A 24,480-nucleotide genomic window follows, 5' to 3' on the forward strand; every position below is an offset into this window, starting at 1 on the left:
ATTTCACAGGCACACCTTTATATGGCATACGGCACACACCTCCACGTGACATTTGACACAATTCTTATAATATTTGACTATGATTGTGCTGATATTAGCGTTGTTGTTTAGCCTTCGTGTCTTCAAATTTGAATATTGGTGTTTTGTTACATGAACACAGTCTCAATGAAATTACGTATTTGTCTCGTAGAATATTGAGTAAGTCTTGCTCTAATCATTCCAAACTAAGAAGGTAATACTCCAATGGAAATGAGAGAAGAAAGCATGAAGTTTTTAATTCTATTTCCGTTTGTATTTAAATATATTTTACCAGGAATTTCTTATCTTCCGTGGTAAATAGTGAAATTATATCAACCGCAATTTATTTTTATTTAACAAATGTCTTTTTTGATAAGTGGTAAATAAAATTGTTTTCAAGTGAGTTTCGAACATTTCCACTTCCAGTGCTAATAATATTAGTACGTATTCAATGGTTTCTCGACGTTATCAAGTGTAGAACTTATCACAAACCTTAATGCTTGCCATTTATCATCCTATTCCTAGGACTACATGTGGAAATTTTGAAGACACAACATCCCTCTCTCGTATTATCTAAATTGTAGCCATTTTCCGCACATTTGGTTTCTTTCACACGTTTCACTTCATTGAAAGCGTCTTTTGCAGGAGCCGAAACAAGACCATTTTGTGTTCAGTCCGTTGATTAAAAATCCATCGACCTATTGGAAGTTATGTTCAGGTATAAACCCAGCAGAAGGTTGGGAGGAAATTTACAAACCCAATTCTCATTTTTATATTTCAAAGACATGATATCACATGCTATTTCTATTACTCATTCGAATTGCATTTAACAATTACATTCCTACGATAACTAACCCGATGAGAATTTTCTGGTCAATATATAAATGCAATATGTACAAATTTATTATGCTGATTTACGTGATATAAAAAGTATATAAAAAAGTCAAAAAGTATAATAAAACAGAGGACATGATACCACAGTCTTCTTTTAATCGGTTGTTGTTTCACGATTGCATAAACCAGGCATAAATGACTCAAAACACATCCACTGAATGTGACTTTCAGCATGTTTGCATGAGTTAGAAGTACTCTATCATGAGTTGGGCGATACTTTGATTATAATTACAATATTTAGAGAGAATTGTATTGTATTATTAATTGTATTGTATTATTAATTGCGAATTAAATATGGCCTATTTCGATATAATGAGGACAGTTTAGTACAATCCTTTCTTATAAGACTCCATAAGAGATTGATTTTGCGAATCCATCCCAGAACCTGACGCACATTTAAACGAGAAATAACAGTAGTACAAAAATATACAGTTGATATAAAAGTTGATAACAAATTTCAAGTAAAACATAAAATTGACTAGATGAGGATGTTGACCATTATCTCAACAATTCACTTTCCATTTGCAAAACGTCATTTGATTTCTGAAATCACGGAAGCTCTATTTCCCCGTTCCTATCGGTACACCAGTAGTATATTGCCACACCTTTTCTGGCATGCATTATTCTTGATGTAGTATCTGAAGAGCCTGCGTAACAGCGACCAAGCGCAGTTTTCTTGGCGATGAGAGGATCATCTACAAAAAGTAATAAAATATATAAAGAAATGATCTTGATGGAATTAAACCAACCAGTAGTGGAAAATTTCATTTAACGCTCAACACCCGTATTTTAACAAAGGGGAATAACTTTAGACATAAAGAGCCGTCATAGCCCAGGGCTACTCCACTGGCAGACCGCGGACCGAAAACGAAAACGGACCTTTCGGGCATTTAATTCGGACTGCATCTGATCCTCTATTTTGGAGCATTACTCCAATTAACTTTCTTTGGCTGTATGACGATTTTCCTTTAATGACCTTGATTATAGTTTTATAAGTTATTTTATCATTTATACATATTTGCAAAATACAATACATAAAGAACTGTGATGTGGCGTCATAATGGATAATGTGAGTAACGCTGTTGTGATTAGTCAATAATCAACAGCCAATGAAATACAACGCTCGTTTAGGATGTGCATTTTTTGCACGTTTTCCACACAATTCACGTTTTTTACACAATTCACTGATCTAGCCAATAAAAGTAAGATTGGGTACAACTTCAATATAGTACAGAAATGGATTTTCAGATATGATTGCGCTGTGTAGCTAATAAAATCTTACTTTCTTTTTATGAATTTTGTAACACTTGATCGGTACCTACCATCAGTGACTGTATAAATTCCATAATTGTGTCCGAGTGGATCTGGTGGAGCATACATACGAAATTCAGATGCTGATTCGCCCTCAACTGCCGGTGGATGTTCTGTCAGATATTGCGATAATTGTCCGTTCATACGATGAAGTTGACATTCACCTTGTGGTATAACACTCACTAAAGTGCGATCTGGTTCTTCCATATCGTATAGCTTTCCACTAAAACACAATAAATCGAATCAGAAAAGTTTTTTGTTATCTTAGAAATCTTCACACAAATTGGTAATACTTTTCTACATCCGACAATTCTTGTCGACAATTAATATTGCACTGAATATGTGTCCAAAAATTGTCCGTGCGTGAGACCATGGTTTGAAAATAGTTTACTTCTATGTACAGTTACTTCGAACATATATATATAACTTAAACTTGCTGTAGTTCACTTCAAGTTAAACGGGTTGTGCAAGTCATATGTTTAAAATCAAATACACCAAATGTATTTTGAAAAATACACACCTGCACTTAAACTCAATGCATGCAGCTGAATCCCCGATAAATGGTCCCTCTAGACGCTGGGCCAGCACAGATCTATCGTCTCTTATTCCATATAATTTTCCTCTCGTTTCTGGATGAGTTCCTCCCATACTTTTTGCTCTGATCACAGTTGATAAACCAGATACGTGAACCTATGGAAATATATGTAGTAAAAACAGTTTAAATAAATGGAATTTGGATGTATTTTTAAACCTTTTGTTCTAAATTTTAAAGGGTGTATGTGTATACAAAATTGATGAATACTAGTGAAGGCTTCGGATTGAGCCAGTAGATTATATTGGATTATCGCTATTACAAACCAAATCTGTTCCAGCCCAAAATCTATTAAAAAAATCCGGTTTACTCAGAATAGGAAAGACTTGTCTAAAATTGTGAGGTGTGTACAGACCTTTATATAACAAGCTCTATATTCCAATGGTTTTGGCCACCAGTTCAAATAATGCGGAGTCCACGTAATACAGTTGTGTTCGTCCATATATACTGTGTTGTATTCATATAGAAAATCTTCAGTTCTATATAAAGAAACCTTATAAAAGTTAGTGAGTCATACTGGCGTAAAAACAAGTGATCTAATGCTTTTTTTGTCCATGTGTTGAGAATCTTCCCAAGTCAAGTGTTTAGAATGACAAGAATGTATCCAAAATACATGTGTTTAGATCCTATATATTTTTAGACAATTACGTAGGTTGTTGAAAAGTGATTGTTTTCCTTTACTGTAGTTTTTACGTTCTGCATTAGTACCAATTGTTTCAAAGTATGCTTGTTGCAATTGACGAAAAAATGTGCAAAGTGCTCTGCTCTTGCTACTATATATTATTCTCATAATTTTTATGTTTTAAAATTAATGCAATCAAAGTCGTGAATATTTTATAAAAAGTTTACTCTTTACAATGTTTTTGATTTTACCACGGGGATGTAAAAGCAAGATAACAAATGTTAAAAAATTGAATTATATCAAAAGTTAGCCGTGGCTCGATTGTAGTTTTCATGGCTTCATTTCTAGCCTACAATATTCTATAGATATTGAAACTGGAACAGTAGGCTATGTCTTAACATGTCGTTATAACCACACAATCACAAATACGGACCATACTGAACTATTCGAATCAAACAACCGAGTTTTGGTAAGATATTGTCAAGCATACATTTAGTGGTAAATCATAATTATTCAAACGCCAAATTGATTTAATCCAACCAACATTTACGACTTTAAACCACCAATTTATTTTCGGTGAGAATTAGCACTTGCTAAATGTACCTGTAAAATCGGAAGTGGTTGTCTGTTACCGGTGCCCGGACACATTCGGCGTAATTCTCTTCGGGATATATTGGACCAGTATAGTTGACTTCAGGCCGAGGTTTTGGAAGATTTATTTGAAAAGACGTCTTTTTACCCGTTGCTAGGCTGTGGTCGCTGCGCCTGAAAAAAAAAATGACGTGAGTCATTTAGATAGAAAAATTGTCTATTCGTGGTCACTGGTCATCCACTTTTTATTTTCGGACTTTTATTTTTACAAAAATGAGACATACCGAATAAAAGTTCAATACAAAAATACAACGTGATAAAGTATTCCTAATTAGACATTGTATTTGATACTACAGTTCCTTGAGTCCGGTATACCATGGATATATATTTGAAAATATTGACAAAATAGTGCGCCGTCACAACGGATTTTGTCTACGTTTTAGTTTTATCCAACTTGAGACATCCAGTCATCCATACAAAATTTTTGAAGACTAATAATTTAGTTCCGGCATATACGTTTTAATTTCCTTTATTCACTTTCATATAAACGAACAAGGTTAAAAGTCGGCGCTAAACGCGAACAAACCAACAATTAATTTTAATTGTACCGGTATAAGTTAGTTCAAGTATATCCTTGTTTCGATTGTTCAAAAGTAAATGGTGCAATTATAAACCACGGGCGACGAGCACTTCCCTACTGGCGCCAAATGGCATGTAAGATTTAAGTAGAATGACTTCTTTGCTTCCTTACAACTTGGACAATATATCACAAAATACTAAAAAAGCTCTCCCTCAAGAATATATTGCGCTAAACGTGTCATTAAGATTTCGATAGAGGACACATTTTATTCCCTTTTTAACTTTTTTTCAAAGATCAATCACTGACATTCTGTGCTCTGATAAAGCATTCAAAAGTTAGGGAAAATACTTTATTCTTGCAATGGTATAGAGATACATGACGACAGAAATAAAATTTCTCAATTTATATTTATTACCTGTAATCTAGAGCTCTCAATATATCACCTTGAACGCCAACAACTTTTGGATTGACAGGATGGCCGGATGGCGCAGCGTAAAGTTCTTCACTCGAGTCTAGAGTGGCTGTTAAACAATTGCAATTCAGTAAAAATCATTAAAATAACTTGGACACAAAAAAAATTAATATATATCCAACACAGTGTCATTGTTGAAATAGTGCAAATTAAAGAACGTTCTTTCGGAGTACCCACATTGAACAGTAAAACATTTGTTTGATTATGGGAGAAACTATAATTAAAAATGTACATTAAAATATTTTGTCTTGCCAAGAGGCTTTTTCGTCGCAAATGAAAAGGGTATATGGCGATATGGCACACGATCACCATCAAGTGACTGTTTTGCTAGCCAGAATTTTAGAGACACCTTGTGGACAAGTTACTCACCTGTTACTATGGCTTTATACACGTCAGGTTTATCTTCATGACAAAATACTCGAACACAAGCACCATATTTTGAAGTTAATGTCGAGTCAAATCTTCCCCATGCTGAAGGATTTCCTCTAAATCCCCCTTTTGGTTCCATATTTATCGCAACAATGTCAACACCTTCGACTTGTTCATTTGGATCGAAGTCCGGTGATCTATAGGCTCTCACTGTTTTGAACAAAATATGTGGATGGCAGTATTAGGCCAATTATAATACCATATTTGAATAAAAATCTGTCAAGAAACTGGTTCAGAAAATGTTTAACAGTTGATGATATATCGATTTGTGTTAATAATCCAAAAATAATTTTTCTTCAATGCATTACATTAACAATACCTGTTATTACATTCATTGAACAATTTCAACTATCTTTATAAATTATGCAACTTACGCGATACCACCTGGGCTTCATTTGCTTCATACTTTTTAGATAAAAAGAATGTTACCTTTTAACCAACATCTATTTTCAACTGGAACGTCAAGATTGTATAGCCTTCTTTCGCGAACTTCTAAATTTCCAACAAAAAATGTCGTCGGTGCTTCGCGCTTCTTTCTTTTGGGACCCGGTTGAACTTGTTCGTCTTCAATCTCCATCTCCTACAATATTGTCATCGAAAACATTATAATAATAATGTAGTTATAAATCATTATATGAATGTATGATGAAATACAAATACCCTACTCCCTGGATATTCATTACCTACGTTGAATATATGTCAAATTCTGAATAAGGGGGATAAATAAATGAAGTTGGATGAAAAATGACCAGACAGAAGTAGTTGCTTTGAACTATGCAGGGTTTTGTTTTTTCATCTGACTATATGGTTCATTCAGATTCCATTTTAAAGACCAGACAATAACAAATATTTACATAATGCTGAATCACCTTAAAGTTTTCCTCTTCTTCCCACATACCGTTCTCAGGATTGAGTGACCATAATTTCAGTTTTCTTGCATGGGATGTCGATACCATCTGATTTTGATCCAACACGATTTTTGCCTACAGTTGTATAAATATATATGAAATGATTAGCAATAAATAGCCTATTCCTGGTTTTCAGAATAAATGTTTGTCATTTAATGATAAATAATAACCTGCTATCAAGAATGGAACGCAAGATCCACCCGAATCCATTAAATGAAGACTTTTCGTTTTGATAAAAATACATATGGATATCGAATTGACATTTCTTAATAGTAAATTTGTTTTTAAGTCTCCGACATTAAAGTAGGTTCGTATTTAAACAAAAACTGACGATTGAATGATGAAGTTACTAATTATGCTTATTAAGTCCTACTTTAATACATTAGGGTAGGAAACTTTGATGGGTGCTCCCGAACTATGTGAACTAAGGTGGCGGACGCCGCAACGTAGTATGTGTACCAGGTTAGGGTTGGGCCATAATTTTATGCCAATTTTCCTCATTTTGGTTTTATTACGAGTTCAGGGACTAGCAAAGTGACTTCCGTAGTAATTGCACCTGGAATTATGGCCTAATCCTAACATGGTGCACATACTATGTGCCGGTGTCCGCCATCTTGGTCCACATACTTCGAGAGTACCTTTTGATGGGCTGTGAGATTACAGTGTTTGAGACTAAGAATCTATGTACAATCAAAATATCATAGCATGTGCAAGTTAAAATAAATTGGAATAACCTATATAAATAATAACACAAAATGTTGAATTGTAATCTACCCCAATAAAAATCTTACATTTGCAACATTCAATTCATTGAGATCATCATCACGAAAATCCATCTCAAACATTCCATAAGTTTGTAAAGGAAGTGATTCTCCGTTATCATCAATAAAAGCTAAATCTGTTGGAGATTCTTGATACGAAGATTCGTTCCGTGGATCGATAAACGTTACACTTGCCCTGACCTAACAGATAGATGCCACACATAATATTCAAGGAGTGTAGAAACTATTCAGGAACAGTTAGAAAACAAAACATTAGAAAGAAAAACGTAAATTACACACTAATGCAAACTTAGACGCTTTCCGAATATTGTAGTATGACCGTATTAGACTTAGTCATCTAACAAACAAAGCAAATTAAAAAATAATTTTGATATAGATTATAGAATTTCTAATGGTATAATTATATTGACATGACAGCATAGACAATCATATCTATTTTTTTAAAATAATTTCCCACTAACCTTTCCTGTATATGGCTTCCCGTCTTTTCTGACAAAGCCGTTTGGAGCTGTGACGATTTGAGCGACCGAGTTCTGACCTCTAACCCCGTTCAGTGAGGTCACCGAGCTCTCTTGAGAACCAAAACTTTTCTCTGGAGATTTTTGAGGCATTTTAATATCGTGAAACGTGACGCCACCATCTTCTTTGAACGATACAACCTGTATATACATGGGTACATTATTCAATTAAAATTTATTTAAATTATCACATTCACACACATAATTCTAATTTTTAAACTTAATTAAATAAATATAGACATAAAAATAAATAAAATAAATGTACATTGATTAACCAGATCCTCACCTTTGTCGTTGTCATAAGCTTTCCAAATCTGTCTATAAATGTCAAAACGAGTCGTTTACTTCCATGTGGCACATCCACTGTAAAGCCTCCGTCATAAGACGTTCTACCGATCCTTTTCCCTGACCGTTCAACGTAACCATATCTTAGTGGATCGGTAATTGGATCATTTCCGTAAGCTCTATAAAGAAATTTTTATATTTAAAAATGTGAAAGGAACGAACATCAGTTACAAACATCACATTTCGACACTTCTATAATGCTTTATTCATCAAAATAATTATCATGTTATCGTATTTTTTATCAAATTTTATTGAAATTGTTGAGAATATGCTCATATATTACCTTCCTCTGACTTTTATAACCGGTTTGACACATTCCTGACATCCGCACTTGGTTGTTTTGTAAATTGGTAGGACGAAATCTGATTCAGCGTAATAAATCAAAAATGAAAACATATGTTTATTACTTGTTTTGAGTTACATTTTAAACTGAGTATTCACGTGGGATTCTCGTGGAGTGAAGTAGAAAAATAGAATATATAAACAACGTAATGATGCATCATAATTTATTTCTATATTAGTAAAATCGTTTATTAAAGTTACTCCTCCATATTTATTGGCCTAAGTTTTCTAGGATCATAACAAACCTCTACAATTTAAATTGATTTCTTTGCGTTCAGACGGACCACAACAGCTAATATCTGCCACAGTTTCACCGCATCCTTCTGAAATATCAGCATATTTAGCTGGACACTTGACTGACGAACACATTCCAACATCGATATATGTTTTGTTGTTTCTGTGTACGACACTTGAAGACGCCATAGAGCAATCATCGGGCAATCGAATGAGTTTGACACCAGGCTTCTTGTTGCAAGCATTCTCTTCCGATTCTGAAATGAAACAAAATGATAAAAAAAATTTCAAAAGGGATATTCAAATTTAAATTTTGTTTCATATCAAACATGCGCTATAATTTGTAATTGTTCAAAAAAAAAAAAAACGTTATTGATTCTTACCAAACACACTCAACACGGCCGTTTGTGACATGCCCGTTGTCTTTGCAAACGATATCTTGGAGCTGACTTTACACCAATATTCACCAGCGTCATCCAATCGTAATGTACGGATTTCTAGAGTTCCAGGATCACGTGAGTACAGGTTCGCGTCGACCACGTTCCCATTGTGATACCTATATTTTATTCAGAAATATTCGTTTATTCACATATTTTTTGAACTAAGATACTTGAACTTGAAAAAATTGAAAATAGCCTAATTCATATGTATGCAATGCTTGGCCCAATTTTTGGAGTACACTATGTTCTACGAATCTACATTTATTGTTCTTACTCTTCTATAATTAATAAGGAGCTAATTGGAATAATCCTTTGTGAAAGATTGATTGTTGTGAGAATTTCATTTGCAATTAATGTTACCATGTAAACAAATGATCTTTTGTTGATCCTCTGGCTTTACAGCAAAATTTCACACTTTGTCCAATCATTCTTGATTTGCTTTCAGGGTGATAATATATGGTCGGTTTGACTGAGAATAAAAATTAAAAAAAAAAATTGATTAAAAGCAATACAGATAGGTATCTTAGTGGGATTAATTGCTCATCATTGTATATCAATTAAATTTACTAATATAACCTAAAATGATGGTGTGGTACTAGAAATTGAACGCCTCATGCTTTTATTATTGCTTTGATATAATTTGATAAAATGTATAAAACACAGATATTTGTATACTAGACATGATTAAAAAATAATAATAATAATAATTGTTGAGCAGTACATCAGCATGCAGTTCGGTATTTATTAAGATGAGTTACGAAATAAGTTATTCGGAAATGTCACAAGAAGAGCCATCGCTTCGGCTGCCAATTGTTTAGCATGATAATACTCTTAGCCAGATATAATGTTGTCTGTAGATAATGTTGTAACCATATTAAACTCTTTACCTAATTCCAGGAGTTTTACAGTTGCGAATGCTCTACCGGTTTCGTTGACCTTGAGACGAATTCTTGTTGTGACATATTTATTTTTTCGTGCCAGTAGATGAGCGTACTCGGAATCAGCGCATATTCCTTCCACACTGAAAAATCCTTCCTCATTTGTGTGTGTGATTGTAATACATTTTTGTACTTTGATTGATCCTGAAAAGCATTAAAATTATATTGGAGATTACTCAATTAATAATTTTAATTAATTAATATTATTAATTGAACAAAATTAAATTGAGTCGATCACGTTTCAATTATATTGAACACCGTCTGACATTTGATGAGGGATTGTAATTATAGCTTATGAAAATATGTAAGGCCAAAAATATTGTACACATTTGATCAAGATGTTATCGGCAACCCTGATAACCAACTTACCCAGACATATTTCGACTCCCTCCAGTGGTATATTCAAGGAATCTGTAACAGTGCCGACTGTGTCACAACTGACAGTGTCTGAGAATAAAGAAAAGTTTGGTATATTTAAGTTAATATTTTCATAATTGAGCATTACGAAATGCGATAGATAAATTCATCTTCCCAATGGTTCATACAATATTTTCGTGCAATACTGTTTCTTATATTGTTGTTCATAACTTCATATTTGTACCTAGCATTTTCCAATTTTCAAGCTGTCTGAAAATAATACTGAAGATATTTAATTTTTTTTTTACTTTAATTCGCAAGGAGGGTGGAAATTGAAGCATAACCTTTTATCCAATAGCCAATGAAGAATCATGAAATTCACCTGCTGCCCAAATGACGAGAACAATGGACAATAGAATAGAACAATATAGCCTGATATTTCACCCCAATATGTTGGTGTTATGGAAACATTTTATCTGACATTTGTCCTTCGCGTACATTTATTCAAATATTACTTTCCAGTTATCAACAGGATATGACTGGACGACTTACTTGTTCCACAAGGTGCGTCACCACATGGTCTTGACTCTATAATTTCTCGTCCAAAACATTTTGAACTTTTATCTTGTCTGTTGCGACATTTTCTTACACGCTCTTGCATTCCCACGCCACCACAAGATACATCACATTGTGACCACGAAGACCATTCCCTCCAAGGTTTGAACTTTGGTACGACGGAGGTTATGTTTTGGTACCCGCCATTACCTAAATTACAAATATTAGCAGAAATGAAGAAGCCGTTTCACTGTTTGATTGGTAATTGGTTACATTAATATTTTATATAATTTTTGTTTACTTGTAATGCACAATGTTCATTAAGCAACCCTTCGTCTAGCCGTTTTTATTCGTCTATTTATTGATACATAAGATGCTTCTAGGAACGGTGAATATTCGGTTACATATTGCCTCAATCGACTGTATTTGACTTTTATTCCTATTATTATACTTCGCAAAATAGTTAAAATAGTCTTTTGGCCTTAATGTATTGAAGACATTCCAACCACATGAATAGGTTATGAATCAGAGGGTTCGCAATAAGTAAATTCAATAGTCATAAATAGAATTTATAAGTCTTTCAATTACCTTCCACATAACTCTGCGTCGCCGCTAATCCAAGAAACGCTAGGACTGCCCAAGATATGAATATTTTGCATCTAATAACATTCTGCATTCTTGATTTCAATAAAGGTCACTCGCCAGTTCACTCAAACAATACTATATGCAATCGACTTTAGTATCTCTCATATGCAGCTGTGTGGCTGCCGCTGAACTTCCTAGGTGATGATTGAATGGGTAGACTCGTAATCTCGGAGCTATATAGCTAAGCTGTCTACTTCATCTTACTAGCTTACAGCTAAATTTCTAAGCTGTCCGTCAAATTTCAACATAAAAATGTCAGATATTTTGTCACGTTGTCACAATTTTTAATTCATTTTAAGCGAACAAGAAGAATAGCCTAGGATCGGATTAACCACATGTTTCAGAGAGACATTCTCGATTCCCTTTTCTTCAATTACGACTTAATTTTGACACGCCTTCGCCACTCAAACACATCACAACACTTAACCTGGGCTATGAAAAGCTCATAAAAGTCTGTCAAATAAGTTTTGACGAGCTAATGATTAACTTCCCTATTGCGTGGTTTCGTCGCGTCGGCGCTAATATCTTATAAATATTTCCAGTCTATTTGGTACTAACCAATTCACACATGAAGATATCAAAGCATAACTTAGGACCAAGCAAGCAAAGTAGTATCGTTTAACCCATTTATTCCCAATGTCTCCGATTGTTGCAAAAAGGAAAATTTACCAGATTAATGTGTCATAAATTACGTTTAGTCATGCCATGAAGTTGTTGTAGCATGATTATTGAGTATATGGGTAATGTTTTCACACGTAGGTGGCATTCATATTTCTATCAGATATATGTGAAAATGTTTGACATTCTGTCGACAAGTATTTTAAACCAATAATGCTCGAGCCCTCATTTGCCCTTGCACGGACTCCATCAAATTGATTAACATGACTTTTCGCTTCTCTAAATATTTGTAATGGTTCGAATAATTATTATAAGAATAATTCTCTTTTTTTGCTTTTCCTAGTAATATTCTTGGAGGTTTAATAATGAATACATCCGCTTCCACCATATATAGTAGATTTATTACGTCATATCGTGTAACCAATCACTCACGTTTGCGTTGAAACACTGTATCTAAATGTGCCAGATTTTGCTACTGATTGTAATACTCAAACTACTCAATTTCATTGGTATTCAAATATAATGAAATTACCACTAAATCGATTTAAAAGAAGCCAATGCAGTAGGGCTGAAAAATTCATAAAATAGTAGTAGATAGCGTTTTTGATATTTCATGCTGTTCAATTAAAATCGACCATATGTGCTACGAAGTGATTACATCCTAGTATAGGGGGTGAACACTCACTCATCTTCCTAACATTTCAAACAACCATCTGAATCAGAGGTCTGACACCACAATTTGAATTTCTAACTTGAATATTATTGTATTTGAATATACTGAATGTTGCGCATTTTTCAGTGCAGATGGGTGAACTTGCACGGATAAACAATGGGTGAAATCAGAAAAATCCTCGAGCGATTAGTTAGAAACGATTTCATCAATAAAACAAATACAAAAAAAAACTTTATTTGGTAAAATTATCACGAAAAACGAATTCAAGCCAATCATAACATCTATAACACGCAGGAAGTGATTAACATTTTGTTGAATAATATATAGTTTGCAACTTAGAAATCAGCTTTAACAATATTCTATATGGAGAAACCTGAATATTTGAATGAATACTCGAATATTTATGGATTTTGGTCAAAATTAAACCATTATTGACAAAAGAACTACTTTTTTAAAGTTTGTTCAAATTCCAAATGCCTTTTTATGCAATGTAACTAACTTTCGATAAAACAGACAGCCTATCAGAGGAAACTAAGAAAAATGGGCGCTCCCGTAGTATGTGAACCAAGATGGCGGACACCGGAACGTAGTATGTGTACCAGATTAGGGTTAGGATAATTTTCTCCCATTTTTCTTATTTTAGTTCTATTACGAGTTCGGGGACTAGCCAAGAGACTCCTGTAGTATTTGTTCTTGAAATGGCCTAATCTGGTACCCATACTACATAAGTACCGAACAATGTGTATGCTATGTACTTTACAAGGATGATAACTGAATGCTTCCCCGAGCATCGATTTCCTTCGTTTATATCCTTAACAATGACAAATCAGCAGTGGGTCATCGATGACAAAACAATTGAAATGTTTTGCTCAGACACATATGCAAGCGTGGGTTTGCGTGATAATTGTTCGTTTTCAGTTGTGTTTTCAAAAATTAGTTGTAAATAAATAACTCAATTGTCGTTATAGCTTTCGTAGAGCTTTAGTTTGATTGCAATATTCTGAAATTAGTCCCAAAAGTCTGCAAAACACTGAGATAAAATTACCCATCCGTACCTGTAGGCTGCAAGTGTTTAAATATTTTTATTAAAAAAATGATGACATTGAAAATGTAAACCAGTCCATAGGCGCCAATCCTATAAAACACAATCAAATAAACATACCATTTTTTGCAGTAATACAGAGTGAATTTTTTCTGGGGTCAATTGTCGGGGGAAACATCCATTGCGATTAATACCACTTTCCAACTGCGGCCGGGTAAATTGTTATAGAATCTAGACTCTAGAGCAGGGTGGTCCAAGATTGTCGACTCCGGGGGCTACACTATTATTTTTGTATTATTCGCGGGCCATAATAGTGCCAAGAATAGGTAAACAGTGCAATACAAACTAACACTTTTATTGTCCGAACACATTGTTCATTATTTGTCATTTATCAAGCTAAAACATGCAAAAGCCACCAAAAAACTCACTTAAAGGTGCAAAAAACTTACTGTATCTACATTTAGTGTAAGATTCCAAACACCTAATAACGGAGAAAGTGCCAGAAAGAGAAAATGCCGTTTCAGATTGTAACCGACAAAACTTGCAGACATATCAAGCAAGCTTTGTGCTATTTTCCCTCTCATATCCAGTCGAAAATCTGTTTGAATTGGTCAGCTCTATTTTCAAACTCATGTTCACAAATTAACTTACAAATAACTGCAAATCGATTTATTACCGAATTTTATCAAATTTGAGATACAAGGAGGGTAATTACTAAATTTTTCGACATATAGGCAGCATTTTTTGGGGGCTTCCGAAGTATGCGAACCAAGATGGCGGACATCGGAATGTAATATGTGTTCTAGGTTAGGGTTAGGCCATAATTTTAGGTATAAATACTACAGGAGGCTCTTGGCTAGTCTTCGAACTGATAATAGGACTAAAATAAGGAAAATTGGAAAAAAACTATCGCCTAACCCTAACCTGTTACTCATGTTCATTCCGATGTCCGCCATCTTGGTTCGCATACTTCGGGAGCACCATTTTTTGTAATACCAATTAGGCTGGTTAAAAAAAAACACTCAGCAGCAATGATATTGTTCGGCCATAACATTAATATTTAGTTATCAGGCATAGCCAACGTAGGCTGATAGATCCCTCATTCGATTTTTAGTTTTCTATGAAGCCTAGTTTGTTAGCATATATTCCCGACAGATAGAAAGCCAGCTAGCCTCAGCTAGCCCTAAGTGATCGAGCAAATTGAGCTAACCACAAAACTAGTCAGTTCAATGACATTAGTGATGTAACATTATGTCAAACGATTTTTCTGGTTATTTTATGACGAAACAACACCAAATGCAATTTTTTGTTCACCCTCCCACAAATGCGACTGGGCCACAGATAATGGAGCGGTGGGCCACATGTGGCCCGCGGGCCCGGGTTTGTACCATCCAGCTCTAGAGTATCTAAACAGCCGGACAGAATTACCACATGCCTTTATTTTTATATGATTTTGTAAATCTAAACATGGAAATATTTGATAACGCATTTGATTTTCTTGTTCATAGTGTTTCAGGGTACTGGTTCAGTTAAAGCAATCACGAAAATATCTCGAATATTGTCTGAATCGCACAGCTTTTGGGCACCGATATGGAGTATTTCAAGGTTGCTCTTAATAGAGTATTTTAGATTTATTAATTTAACCCATACCCTCCCTTTTATTCGAGATATAAAATAACTTTGGTAATTGGTTACAGTTGTCATGCTATAAAATAGAATCCCGAGAACAGAAGAAACGAAAAATATGTTATTTTCTATCATTCATAAAGTGAATCCAATTTCATATTAATGACAGCCTCAAATTTTGCTTATCAAGATACAATATAGCTGGTTGTTTTATTTGTTGAAACTAATATCGTTCAACATGACAAGATTATTGATATGATCACCGTCAATGTTATTTTTATTAACAATATTGTTCATCGGTTCAACCACTATATTGATGGATAAACCACAAAAATGTAAATTCGCGGATTTCCAAAAACGATAATGTCAATCAAAAGTTGCTTCGAAGTTATAAAATATAAAATATATTCAATTATGATAACACAAAGATATTTCAAATCAAATGGCGTTTGTACCTAGTTGGATATTTTACTTCACTATTGTGAAACTGTCAGATATAGTTTATTGATAGTTTACATTTTTAAAGGCTTAAAATGAAAACAAACTAGAAAAGAGTCAAATTTAGCATAATACCATCAACTTCTTAGTGTAAGTATCATCTATGTAAACTGATGAAAGTAATCATGAGGGAGGAACGCTTCTTCAACATATTTGATTTCACCAAAAACATAAATCATTGTCTGCTAAGAAAGTTGTTGGGGTGTCACATATTCTTGTGACAAACCGGCGTCTTTTTCAAAGAATAAAAGTTCATTTTTGTGACATTTTGTACTTTTGTACTTGAACCCGGAGAAAATAAGACATTTAAATTTACTGTTACACACGATGGATCGAAACCCATACAGGTCATTCATGTTAATCAAGTTACTTCCTATTTATTGATAAAATTGAGTAAAGTTCAATCAACTGAGTATTGGATTGATAGTCAAGTATTTTACAAATTTACTCAGTCTTCAATATTGTAAAAAAACATAGTATATCGCGTGTCATATCAGTTCAAGCGAATTAACATGAATTTAGTCAAAGATAAGAGAATCCAAAAAATAAACGATAAGTTTGTATAAATTGCGGTTTTATGTACTTTAAATGTCAGTGACAAAGGCATTATTCATGAATTTTTAGATTTTAATCAAATATCAGCATACACTCAAACTTGTTCGGCAAAATGCCATAAATTGTTTATAATTTTAAATATGTAAATATTAAAAACGTTTTTTATATGTACGATAACATGAAAGAAACTTTAAAATACGTTTAAGCAAATGAAAAGATGGTTTAAATATTTAGTAATGCTGCTATACGATGAATTATATTTGTGATTTTTCTTCAAGATAACGTGAGAATATACCAAGTGAACTTTAATAAATAGTTGCCGATGGACTTGGTTTTGAGATTTATCCAAATTACTTCAATAACTTGATAAATTATGGATAACATGTAAATGATGTATTGCACATACCTTCAAACTAAATCAATATCTTATAACACATTGTATATAACAAAAGTACAAATAGATTATAAAATACTGACAAGGCTATATATCCAATTGAATAATCGTCGGGAGGATGATTGATTTGAAATTGCATATATTTACTATTTTCAAGTGCAGGCTCAAAGATCTCATCAAAACACATCGATGCTCATAACTGGGCTTTTTAACGCAATTATAAATATACCTACGAACGAAAATTTGACGAGTATTTGTTAAATTCCAGTAGGATCCAACTATTTCTTTTATGTCTCATTATTGCCTAACAATTTTTTTCTTCATTCCAAAAAGTTTAACAAAAATTCCTGAGGCATTGTCCGACTGGTGAATTTAAGTAAATAACTAAAAAAGAATTAATAATTTCTTTAAATGAAATTTGTAAAACCATACATGGTGCTTTGAATTTTGGAAAATGCACAGGGTATTTAATTGAACAGGGTATTTAATTGAAACAATTAATATTTTACAGTGCCACATTTTATTAATTTACATGCAAAAATTTGAATTAATACAAAGTGTAGGTGATTTATAAGGTGACATATATGGCAATTCATCGTATGGTTGGTGATTATTTGAGCCAACAGGGGGCGGCAACCTTTGGTCGTCCGCGTGCCAAAATTTAGGATTGCAAATCTTGGCGGGGCGCACATATTCTCAGAAAGTTAAAAACCGAAAGGATGGCCGTTGAATCACAAATGCATCACAATTTTTTACAAAGATCAGGGGTAGAAACTTTAAATTTTATTCCGCGCGAAAGAAATTTACAAATGACATTCAATGTGAAACTTTTTGATGCATCACGCTTGATACATTTTCGACATCACTAAATGAGAAACATCACCTAAATAGGACACTGGATGAAGCCAAGATTAAAACCTTTTATAAATAGGAATTACTTATACGAGTTCTCAGCTTGTTCTTTGTGATGTTATTCTTGAAAATAATTGTTTGCATGCATATGTACTTCCAAACATCGATGGGAAGGGTTTTCCTTCAAGAAGACACTTTTTATAAAAATCAAGCAGTGATACATCTCTCGAATAGAATATAGATTTATTTTCTTATTGCATTGCATCTCAAATATTCCATTTGAATATTTTCTGCGCCATTGAACCCTTTGCACTTAGCATAAACTTTTCTGGGTTTTGTTGCCGTTTGTCTGTTTATATTTAAATCATATGATCGTTAAACGGGTAATTTTGAATTATACACTTGTTAGGCTATTATATTATTTAGTCTACACGTGCCCCACAATAAATTCTGTTACATAAAGAATATAATCGTCAAAACAGCCGTTTTGTTACTATAAGTTAGTGAAGCGTCGCAGGCAGGATTATTTTACTACGCGGGTCGGATCTGGCCGCGGGCCTTAGGTTGCCGATCCCTGATTCAAGCCAAAGGGATAGGTTGTGCTAGACATACTAGCTGGAATAGCTATGCAGGTAAGAATGGATCGTTATGGATCGTTTTGTTGTTATGTTGTTGTTAGTATTCTTTATGATGTTGTTATCGTGATGTTAAAAAGAAAAGCGACTGCTGGACCAAATGCTTTGAAATGTTTCAGTGCTTGAAGATTGTTGTTTTTGCTAGTAAGCTATTACTTTTATTCATTTCAACACTTTCCGTGGGCTCTGTAGAATTGTGTGATGACGTCATCAAAACTAAAAAAATGTACACGTTGCGTGGTTCCGTGATCGCATTTCAGCGATCTCGTGGCCAGACTACCGATATTATAAAAGATTTGATGCTACTTTCTTTTGACCTTCGTGTAGATATATTTGAGCATCGCTCTCTTGAAATTTTCTAAATTCGTGTTCGTTTGATTAAGATGAAAGAACTTTGCTGTTACAGAGGTAAAATTATTTTATCATGCATCTTTTTTTACTTATCGAACACGACATATGTACGGACACGTAGTTTATACATATCAGTGCAGTAGTTTTCACAGAAATCTTTTACATATTCAGATTTCGGGTGACCCGAGTTGTCAGTTTGGGGCCCGCAGGCAAAGAGACTTGCGATACTTAAGTCTCGTTTAGGCCACATGAATATCAATTTAGAATCAGCTTTGCTTTGCAATGAGTATGTGTAAAAGTTATATTATCTAATTAAATATTGTATTAATTCACTTGTGTCAGAACATGAAAGTGTTCAGAAAATTTGAGAAAAAACTTCAGTTTCATTTATATTCAAAAATTTTCATTAAAAACGTTAGGTGAGAGCACCGACTTGGTGATTATATAATAACTGATACAGAATTGAAATTGAAAAATTTATCAATGCTAAAATTTAGCAATGATACAGTATGTCTCACGTAAGAGCTATTTGTCCTAAATAAAAAAATGCTCATCAGATTATATATTATGCAGTAATTAGCTGAGATGCAACCACCGATAGATGAGTTACATGAACTGCAAGAATATTTCCGTGTTGTACCAAATTCCAAGACTTTTTCTCCGGGTGGAAAGTTATATAGTAGGTTCAATAGTTTAATTTATAATTATCCTATTTCCTCAATTTTACAAAAAAATCTGTGAATCATTTTTATTTTGCAGTAGAAGCTATTCCAGTATAACATTTCACTGTACTCGTACCTAATCACTCATAAAAGCTTTCAATGCATGATAGTTAGTTTGCAAATAGCATAATATGGCAGAAACAATGTCATCTGAGTTTTTTTCTTCGTTCGTCCACACAATGATTTAGTTTAGTAATAGTGCGTATATAGTAGTCTTACGTACGCCAAGATTCAGTCAGATACTCAGTCCATAAATGTATATTTTTAAATAATTCTATTTCAATCTTTATTTCAGTTCGCGTGTTAGAGAAAAGCCAATTTTATAACGGAATCATATTGTGGGTGAGATATACTTTGCTATACATGCAGTCAAATATCATACTTTGCTCAATTTTTTTCTAAGTTAACGAGCAATTTTTATGCATAAATACCCAAGGAAAGCCACCCAATACGTAAAGAACATGTTTTGGGGATTAAAATAATATGAAACTGACTCATATATCGGGTTAAGGGTTCCAATTGCTTTAATTGCGATCACGTGCAAAAATGATCTTCAACTTCAATAAAGCGTTGGCATTCAATTTAGGTTGTTCATACTTCGGGCGATGGAAAAACTCAAGGTGTTTGGAGAGAATCGCACCAAACTAAATATAGAACATTTGGTTGCGACGGAATGCTTAATTCGGGAATCGCGGAAGGAAACGACACCAAGCACGTAATGCCGATAGAAGCAGATGTGTTGGTCTGGGAAGCTCCAGCCTCGTGCGATTTCGACAAGCCATTCTACAATTTGATGTAATGTATTTTTAAGTTTTGATAATGCATTCAACGTACAACGCAAGAATGTGGTTGCATAACTCATAGTCTTAGTGTCTGAAATTTGTTTTGAAAATTTAACCACAGCTTGTTGTATACGCCTTATACTGCAAAATAAATCATAATCATACATGTATTGCGGGTTTCTGAAGTTTTACTACCGGAATTATAAAAATATTATAATGATAACTCATTTACCGCAAGACAACTATACGCATTGATATTGATTACTTTTTGGACACGTTTAGTGGCCATAACGATCGTTTAAAAATTTTGTTGTTATTGTTATTTTCTTTCGTCATTATCATTAAAAAATCGCTTTTCTCTTCGAATACTGGACCAATTGCTTTAAAATTGTCATTTTTTTTGCTATGACGTCATCAAAATTATTGCAATTGGGTGGCGCTACGTGTCCATATATTTGAGCATAGCTCTCTTGTTTATTTTACACTGGAATTTTTTCAACATTTATGCAGGGCTACTGTCGTCAAATCTCACACGGAAATTTTAACTGGTTTATCAGTGAGTCTTGAATGCGTTCCAAGACCGACGACTGAACTCGATCTTTCCTGTGGATCCGCGTTTGCTCAAGATTATACTTTGATGACATCGATGAGTACGTGATATATAATACATTTATTTGTATATGATACAAAAAATGATTGGGAAACATCATTAGCGTTTGAACATATGGCGACGTCAAATTAGGTGTTACAGTTTACTTACTTTATATAATATATATTTATATTATATGTCCGTAAAGTTCGACATATCTCTTAAAATCTCATTTTCGTTACCGATACAGGTTGATATTTATTTCAAATCTATGTCAGGTCTGATAAAGTAACAATTTTATTATTGTTTTCAAGGGCAATAGCACATCTTCCTACAACAGAGTTTATTTAGAAGAGGCAGGTCAAACGTTCGTCTTTTAAACGCAAATAATCTCTTTACAAACTGTGTAACAACAATAATAATATTTTACGATAAAAATAATTTGTATGGTTTTTAATGTAGTCACATCATTTGAAACTGATTTCGGTGGATGGTGGAATGATCCGAGCGCCGCATTGAGATGGACTCGCCACAGTGGACCGATTCAATCACCAAAAACAGGACCTTCGGCTGCACATGATTATGCATCGTGGTCTCGTGGAACCGACTTCCGTGGTGACATTGCAATCGACACAGTTAACATCACGAAAGGAATCAGCTGGGAAGATATGTAAAAGAAATATAACTAATTCCAAAACTACCGAACATATTCAGAATTTCGAATTTCATACGATATAGAGTTACTAAAATTGAACACTAACATGTTATATACCAATTAAACTTCTGATGTAAAAGGGCTGCATTGTGTTTTAATTCATTTCATTACCAAGCTATGCAATATAAGTTACTACGCTATTTATTCAATACACAAGGAAGGCCTCATGTGACGTAATTTTGGTAATATCGCGAATTAACTTAAATTGGTCAAGACAAATTCTTAAAACCTAGTTGGAATATTTTGCGCCATTTGTCAAAATGTGCCAAATTTTGCTACTGATAACGTTTTTGATGGGGGATGCTTTACCATGTTCCTACATCCTTTTGAGGGGTGAACACGCCTCTCTCCAAAGTTTTTGAATTCCCAACTTGAGTATAATTGTATTTGAATATCCATAAAAGGCGCATATACCAGTGCAGATTTACATAAATGAATGATGGGTGAAATCAGAAATTTTTTAAACATGATAAATCGCCATGTGTAGCTTCTCCTCGAGAGATCAGTTGAAAACGATCTCATCCATTAAACAAATACGAAAAGAAAACTCTATTTGGTAAAATTATCACGAAAAAGTAATTAAAGCCAATGATAACATCTATAAAACGTAGAAAGTGAATAACATTTTGTCAGATGATCTAAAGTTTGAAACATAAAAATCAATTTTACAATATTCTATATAGAGAAACTTGAATATTTGAATGAATACTTGAATATTTATGACTTCTGGTCAAAATTAAAGCTTTATTGATAGAAGAACTTCTTTATGAAAGATTGAGTTCAAAGTCAAAATGCATTTTTTATGCAATGTAACTTTCGATAAAACAGACAGAATATATATCAAAGTAAACTAAGAAAAATGTGTATGTTGTGGGACTCACCAAGATGATGATTGAATGTTTCCCCGAGTATCAATATCCTTGTTTATATCCGTATCAATGACAAATCAGCAGTAGGTCAACAATGACGAAACAATTAAAACTTTTGCTCAGACATATATTCAAGCGTGGGTTTGCGTGATATTTGTCCGTTTTCATTGGTGTTTCTAAAAATTAGTTGTAAATTAAATAACTCAAGTGTCATTCATTATGGCTTTCAAAGAGCTTTAGTTTAGTTTCAATAATCTAAAATTATTCCAAAAGTCTGCAAAAGACTGGGATAACATTAACTATCCGTACCTGTAAGCCGCACGTGTTTAAAATTTTTATTATTGAAAATGATGGTTTTGAACATGTAAACCAGTGCGCCAATCCTCTAAAACACAATTAAATGAGCATAAATTTTTTTGCAGTAGTAAGGTACAGAAAGTTTTTTTCTGGGATAATTTGTCGGGGGAAACATCCATTGCGATTCATACCCTGCCACTTCCCAACTGCGCTAGGTGAACGTCGGGTGAATTGTTATAGAATCTAGAGCAGGGTTGTCCAACCTTTATGGCCGAAGGGCCACATGTATTTTACGAATGATTGCGCGGGCCACTTGACATGGTAGTTATGTTCAAGTTTTCACTACTCAGACTACAGATTAATGAAAAACAAACAAAACCCTCACATCAAAATTATGAGAACAATGAAAATACGAAGATACAGTAAAGTCAAAAGTTTTTACCACACATAAATATTTCAATGTGAAGTTTGGCACTGCTTTCATCCAAAGTTTGTCAATATTCGGTGCGGTGGACGACGTAGCAATGCGAAGCGAATTTTTCATATGGCTGTCAGAAATTAGTGATCTCACGGGGGATTTGACACGGTTCATCCGTAAAAAAACATGCTCGTACAAGTAAATGCTGTCAAATATTGAGGTCATGAAAACTGCCTCTTTTAGCTTCTCAGAAAAAAGGCAGGAAAACTGAGTATTGGATTGATAGTCAAGTATTTTACAAATTAACTCAGTCTTCAATATTGTAAAAAAAAGTAGCATATCGCGTGTCTTATCAGTTCAAGCTAATTAACGTGAATTTACTCAAAAATAAGAAAATCTAAAAAATAAACGATGAGGTTGTATAAATTGCTGTTTTATGTAACTTGAATCTCAGAGACAAAGGCATTATTCATGAATTTTTAGATTACAATCAAATATCAGCATAAACTCAGACTTGTTCGGCAAAAAGCCATAAATTGTTCATAATTTTTCTATAAGATTTAAGTATGCAAATATTAAAAACGTTTTTTATATGTACGAGAACACGAAAGAAACTTCAAAATACGTTTAAGCCAATATAAAGATGATTTGAGTTCAAATATTCAATAATGTTGTCATACGATGAATTGTATTTATGATTTATGAGATAACACATTGTATATTGTAAAAGTACTTATAACTTTTTTAACGATAAATAGATTATAAAATACGGAAAAGGCTATATTCAATAGAATATTCATTGGGAAGATGAGAGATTTGAAGTTTTATATATTTTCTTTATTCAAGTGCATGAATAAAAAACTCATCAAAAGAACATCGATGCTTATAACTGGGTTTCGTAGAATAATATACCTTTCGAAATGACAGTTGATTGACCAGAGTTCTATTTTCCTGAGATATATATTTTTTTTTATTTATTCATTTTATAGTGTCATATCGTTTTTTTCTTTAGGCATATTTGAGATATTCAATAGCCGTAAGGTGTATATAATTCAAGTATACACGTGTCTCACAATAAATTCTGTTACGTAAAGAATATAATCGTCAAAACAGCTGTTTTGTTACTATAAGTCAGTGAAGCTTTGCGGGCCGTATTATTTTACTACGCGGGTCGGATCTGGCCGCGGGCCATAGGTTGCCGACGCGGCCTAGGGATTTGTTCAAAAAGAATTGTTTTAAAACAATTGTTTTAAATCAAGTTTTTTTGCCTG

At 33.6% G+C, this 24,480-nt stretch overlaps 2 protein-coding genes across 3 annotated transcripts; one reads left to right on the forward strand and one right to left on the reverse strand.

Moving 5' to 3' along the window:
• Positions 1–899: 899 nt before the first annotated feature.
• On the reverse strand, positions 900–11,947 carry LOC120337888 (cartilage intermediate layer protein 1-like). The gene is made up of 20 exons (XM_039405790.2): positions 11,517–11,947; positions 10,926–11,138; positions 10,386–10,463; positions 9,966–10,160; positions 9,439–9,547; positions 9,022–9,194; positions 8,650–8,895; positions 8,346–8,424; positions 8,004–8,181; positions 7,661–7,858; positions 7,209–7,379; positions 6,379–6,492; positions 5,939–6,089; positions 5,450–5,659; positions 5,024–5,129; positions 4,041–4,202; positions 3,171–3,294; positions 2,744–2,913; positions 2,235–2,446; positions 900–1,607 (listed from the first exon to the last, which is right to left on the reverse strand). Exons 1-20 carry the CDS (start codon positions 11,602–11,604, stop codon positions 1,462–1,464), a joined length of 3,123 nt encoding a protein of 1,040 aa, XP_039261724.2. The 5' UTR covers positions 11,605–11,947; the 3' UTR covers positions 900–1,461.
• Positions 11,948–18,592: 6,645 nt separating this feature from the next.
• LOC144428191 (uncharacterized) lies at positions 18,593–21,704 on the forward strand. Of its 2 annotated transcripts, none has more exons than XM_078117080.1 (6): positions 18,593–18,610; positions 19,391–19,496; positions 19,835–19,881; positions 20,126–20,334; positions 20,832–20,971; positions 21,373–21,704. In XM_078117080.1, the coding sequence occupies exons 2-6, from the start codon at positions 19,403–19,405 to the stop codon at positions 21,582–21,584; spliced, it is 702 nt and encodes a 233-aa protein (XP_077973206.1). In that variant the 5' UTR covers positions 18,593–18,610; positions 19,391–19,402; the 3' UTR covers positions 21,585–21,704. The 2 variants fall into 2 exon arrangements, with proteins under 2 accessions (XP_077973206.1, XP_077973205.1); XM_078117079.1 differs by lacking the exon at positions 18,593–18,610 and adding an exon at positions 18,782–18,874.
• The last annotated feature ends 2,776 nt before the right edge of the window (positions 21,705–24,480 follow it).

The sequence above is a fragment of the Styela clava genome, chromosome 10, assembly GCF_964204865.1.
Source record: "Styela clava chromosome 10, kaStyClav1.hap1.2, whole genome shotgun sequence".
Lineage (NCBI taxonomy): Eukaryota > Metazoa > Chordata > Ascidiacea > Stolidobranchia > Styelidae > Styela > Styela clava.

Bases quoted from the DNA above. Each gene is read 5' to 3' on its own strand.
- LOC120337888 (XM_039405790.2), bottom strand. From the start codon at position 11,604: ATGCAGAATGTTATTAGATGCAAAATATTCATATCTTGGGCAGTCCTA. The intron at 8,896-9,021 runs GTAAGAATCAAT...GTTTCATTTCAG, and splicing joins GGCCGTGTTGAGTGTGTTTG to AATCGGAAGAGAATGCTTGC. The intron at 8,425-8,649 runs GTTTGTTATGAT...ACGCTGAATCAG, and splicing joins AATCAATTTAAATTGTAGAG to ATTTCGTCCTACCAATTTAC.
- LOC144428191 (XM_078117080.1), top strand. From the start codon at position 19,403: ATGCAACCACCGATAGATGAGTTACATGAACTGCAAGAATATTTCCGT. The intron at 20,335-20,831 runs GTAATGTATTTT...ACATTTATGCAG, and splicing joins AAGCCATTCTACAATTTGAT to GGCTACTGTCGTCAAATCTC. The intron at 20,972-21,372 runs GTACGTGATATA...TTTTTAATGTAG, and splicing joins TACTTTGATGACATCGATGA to TCACATCATTTGAAACTGAT.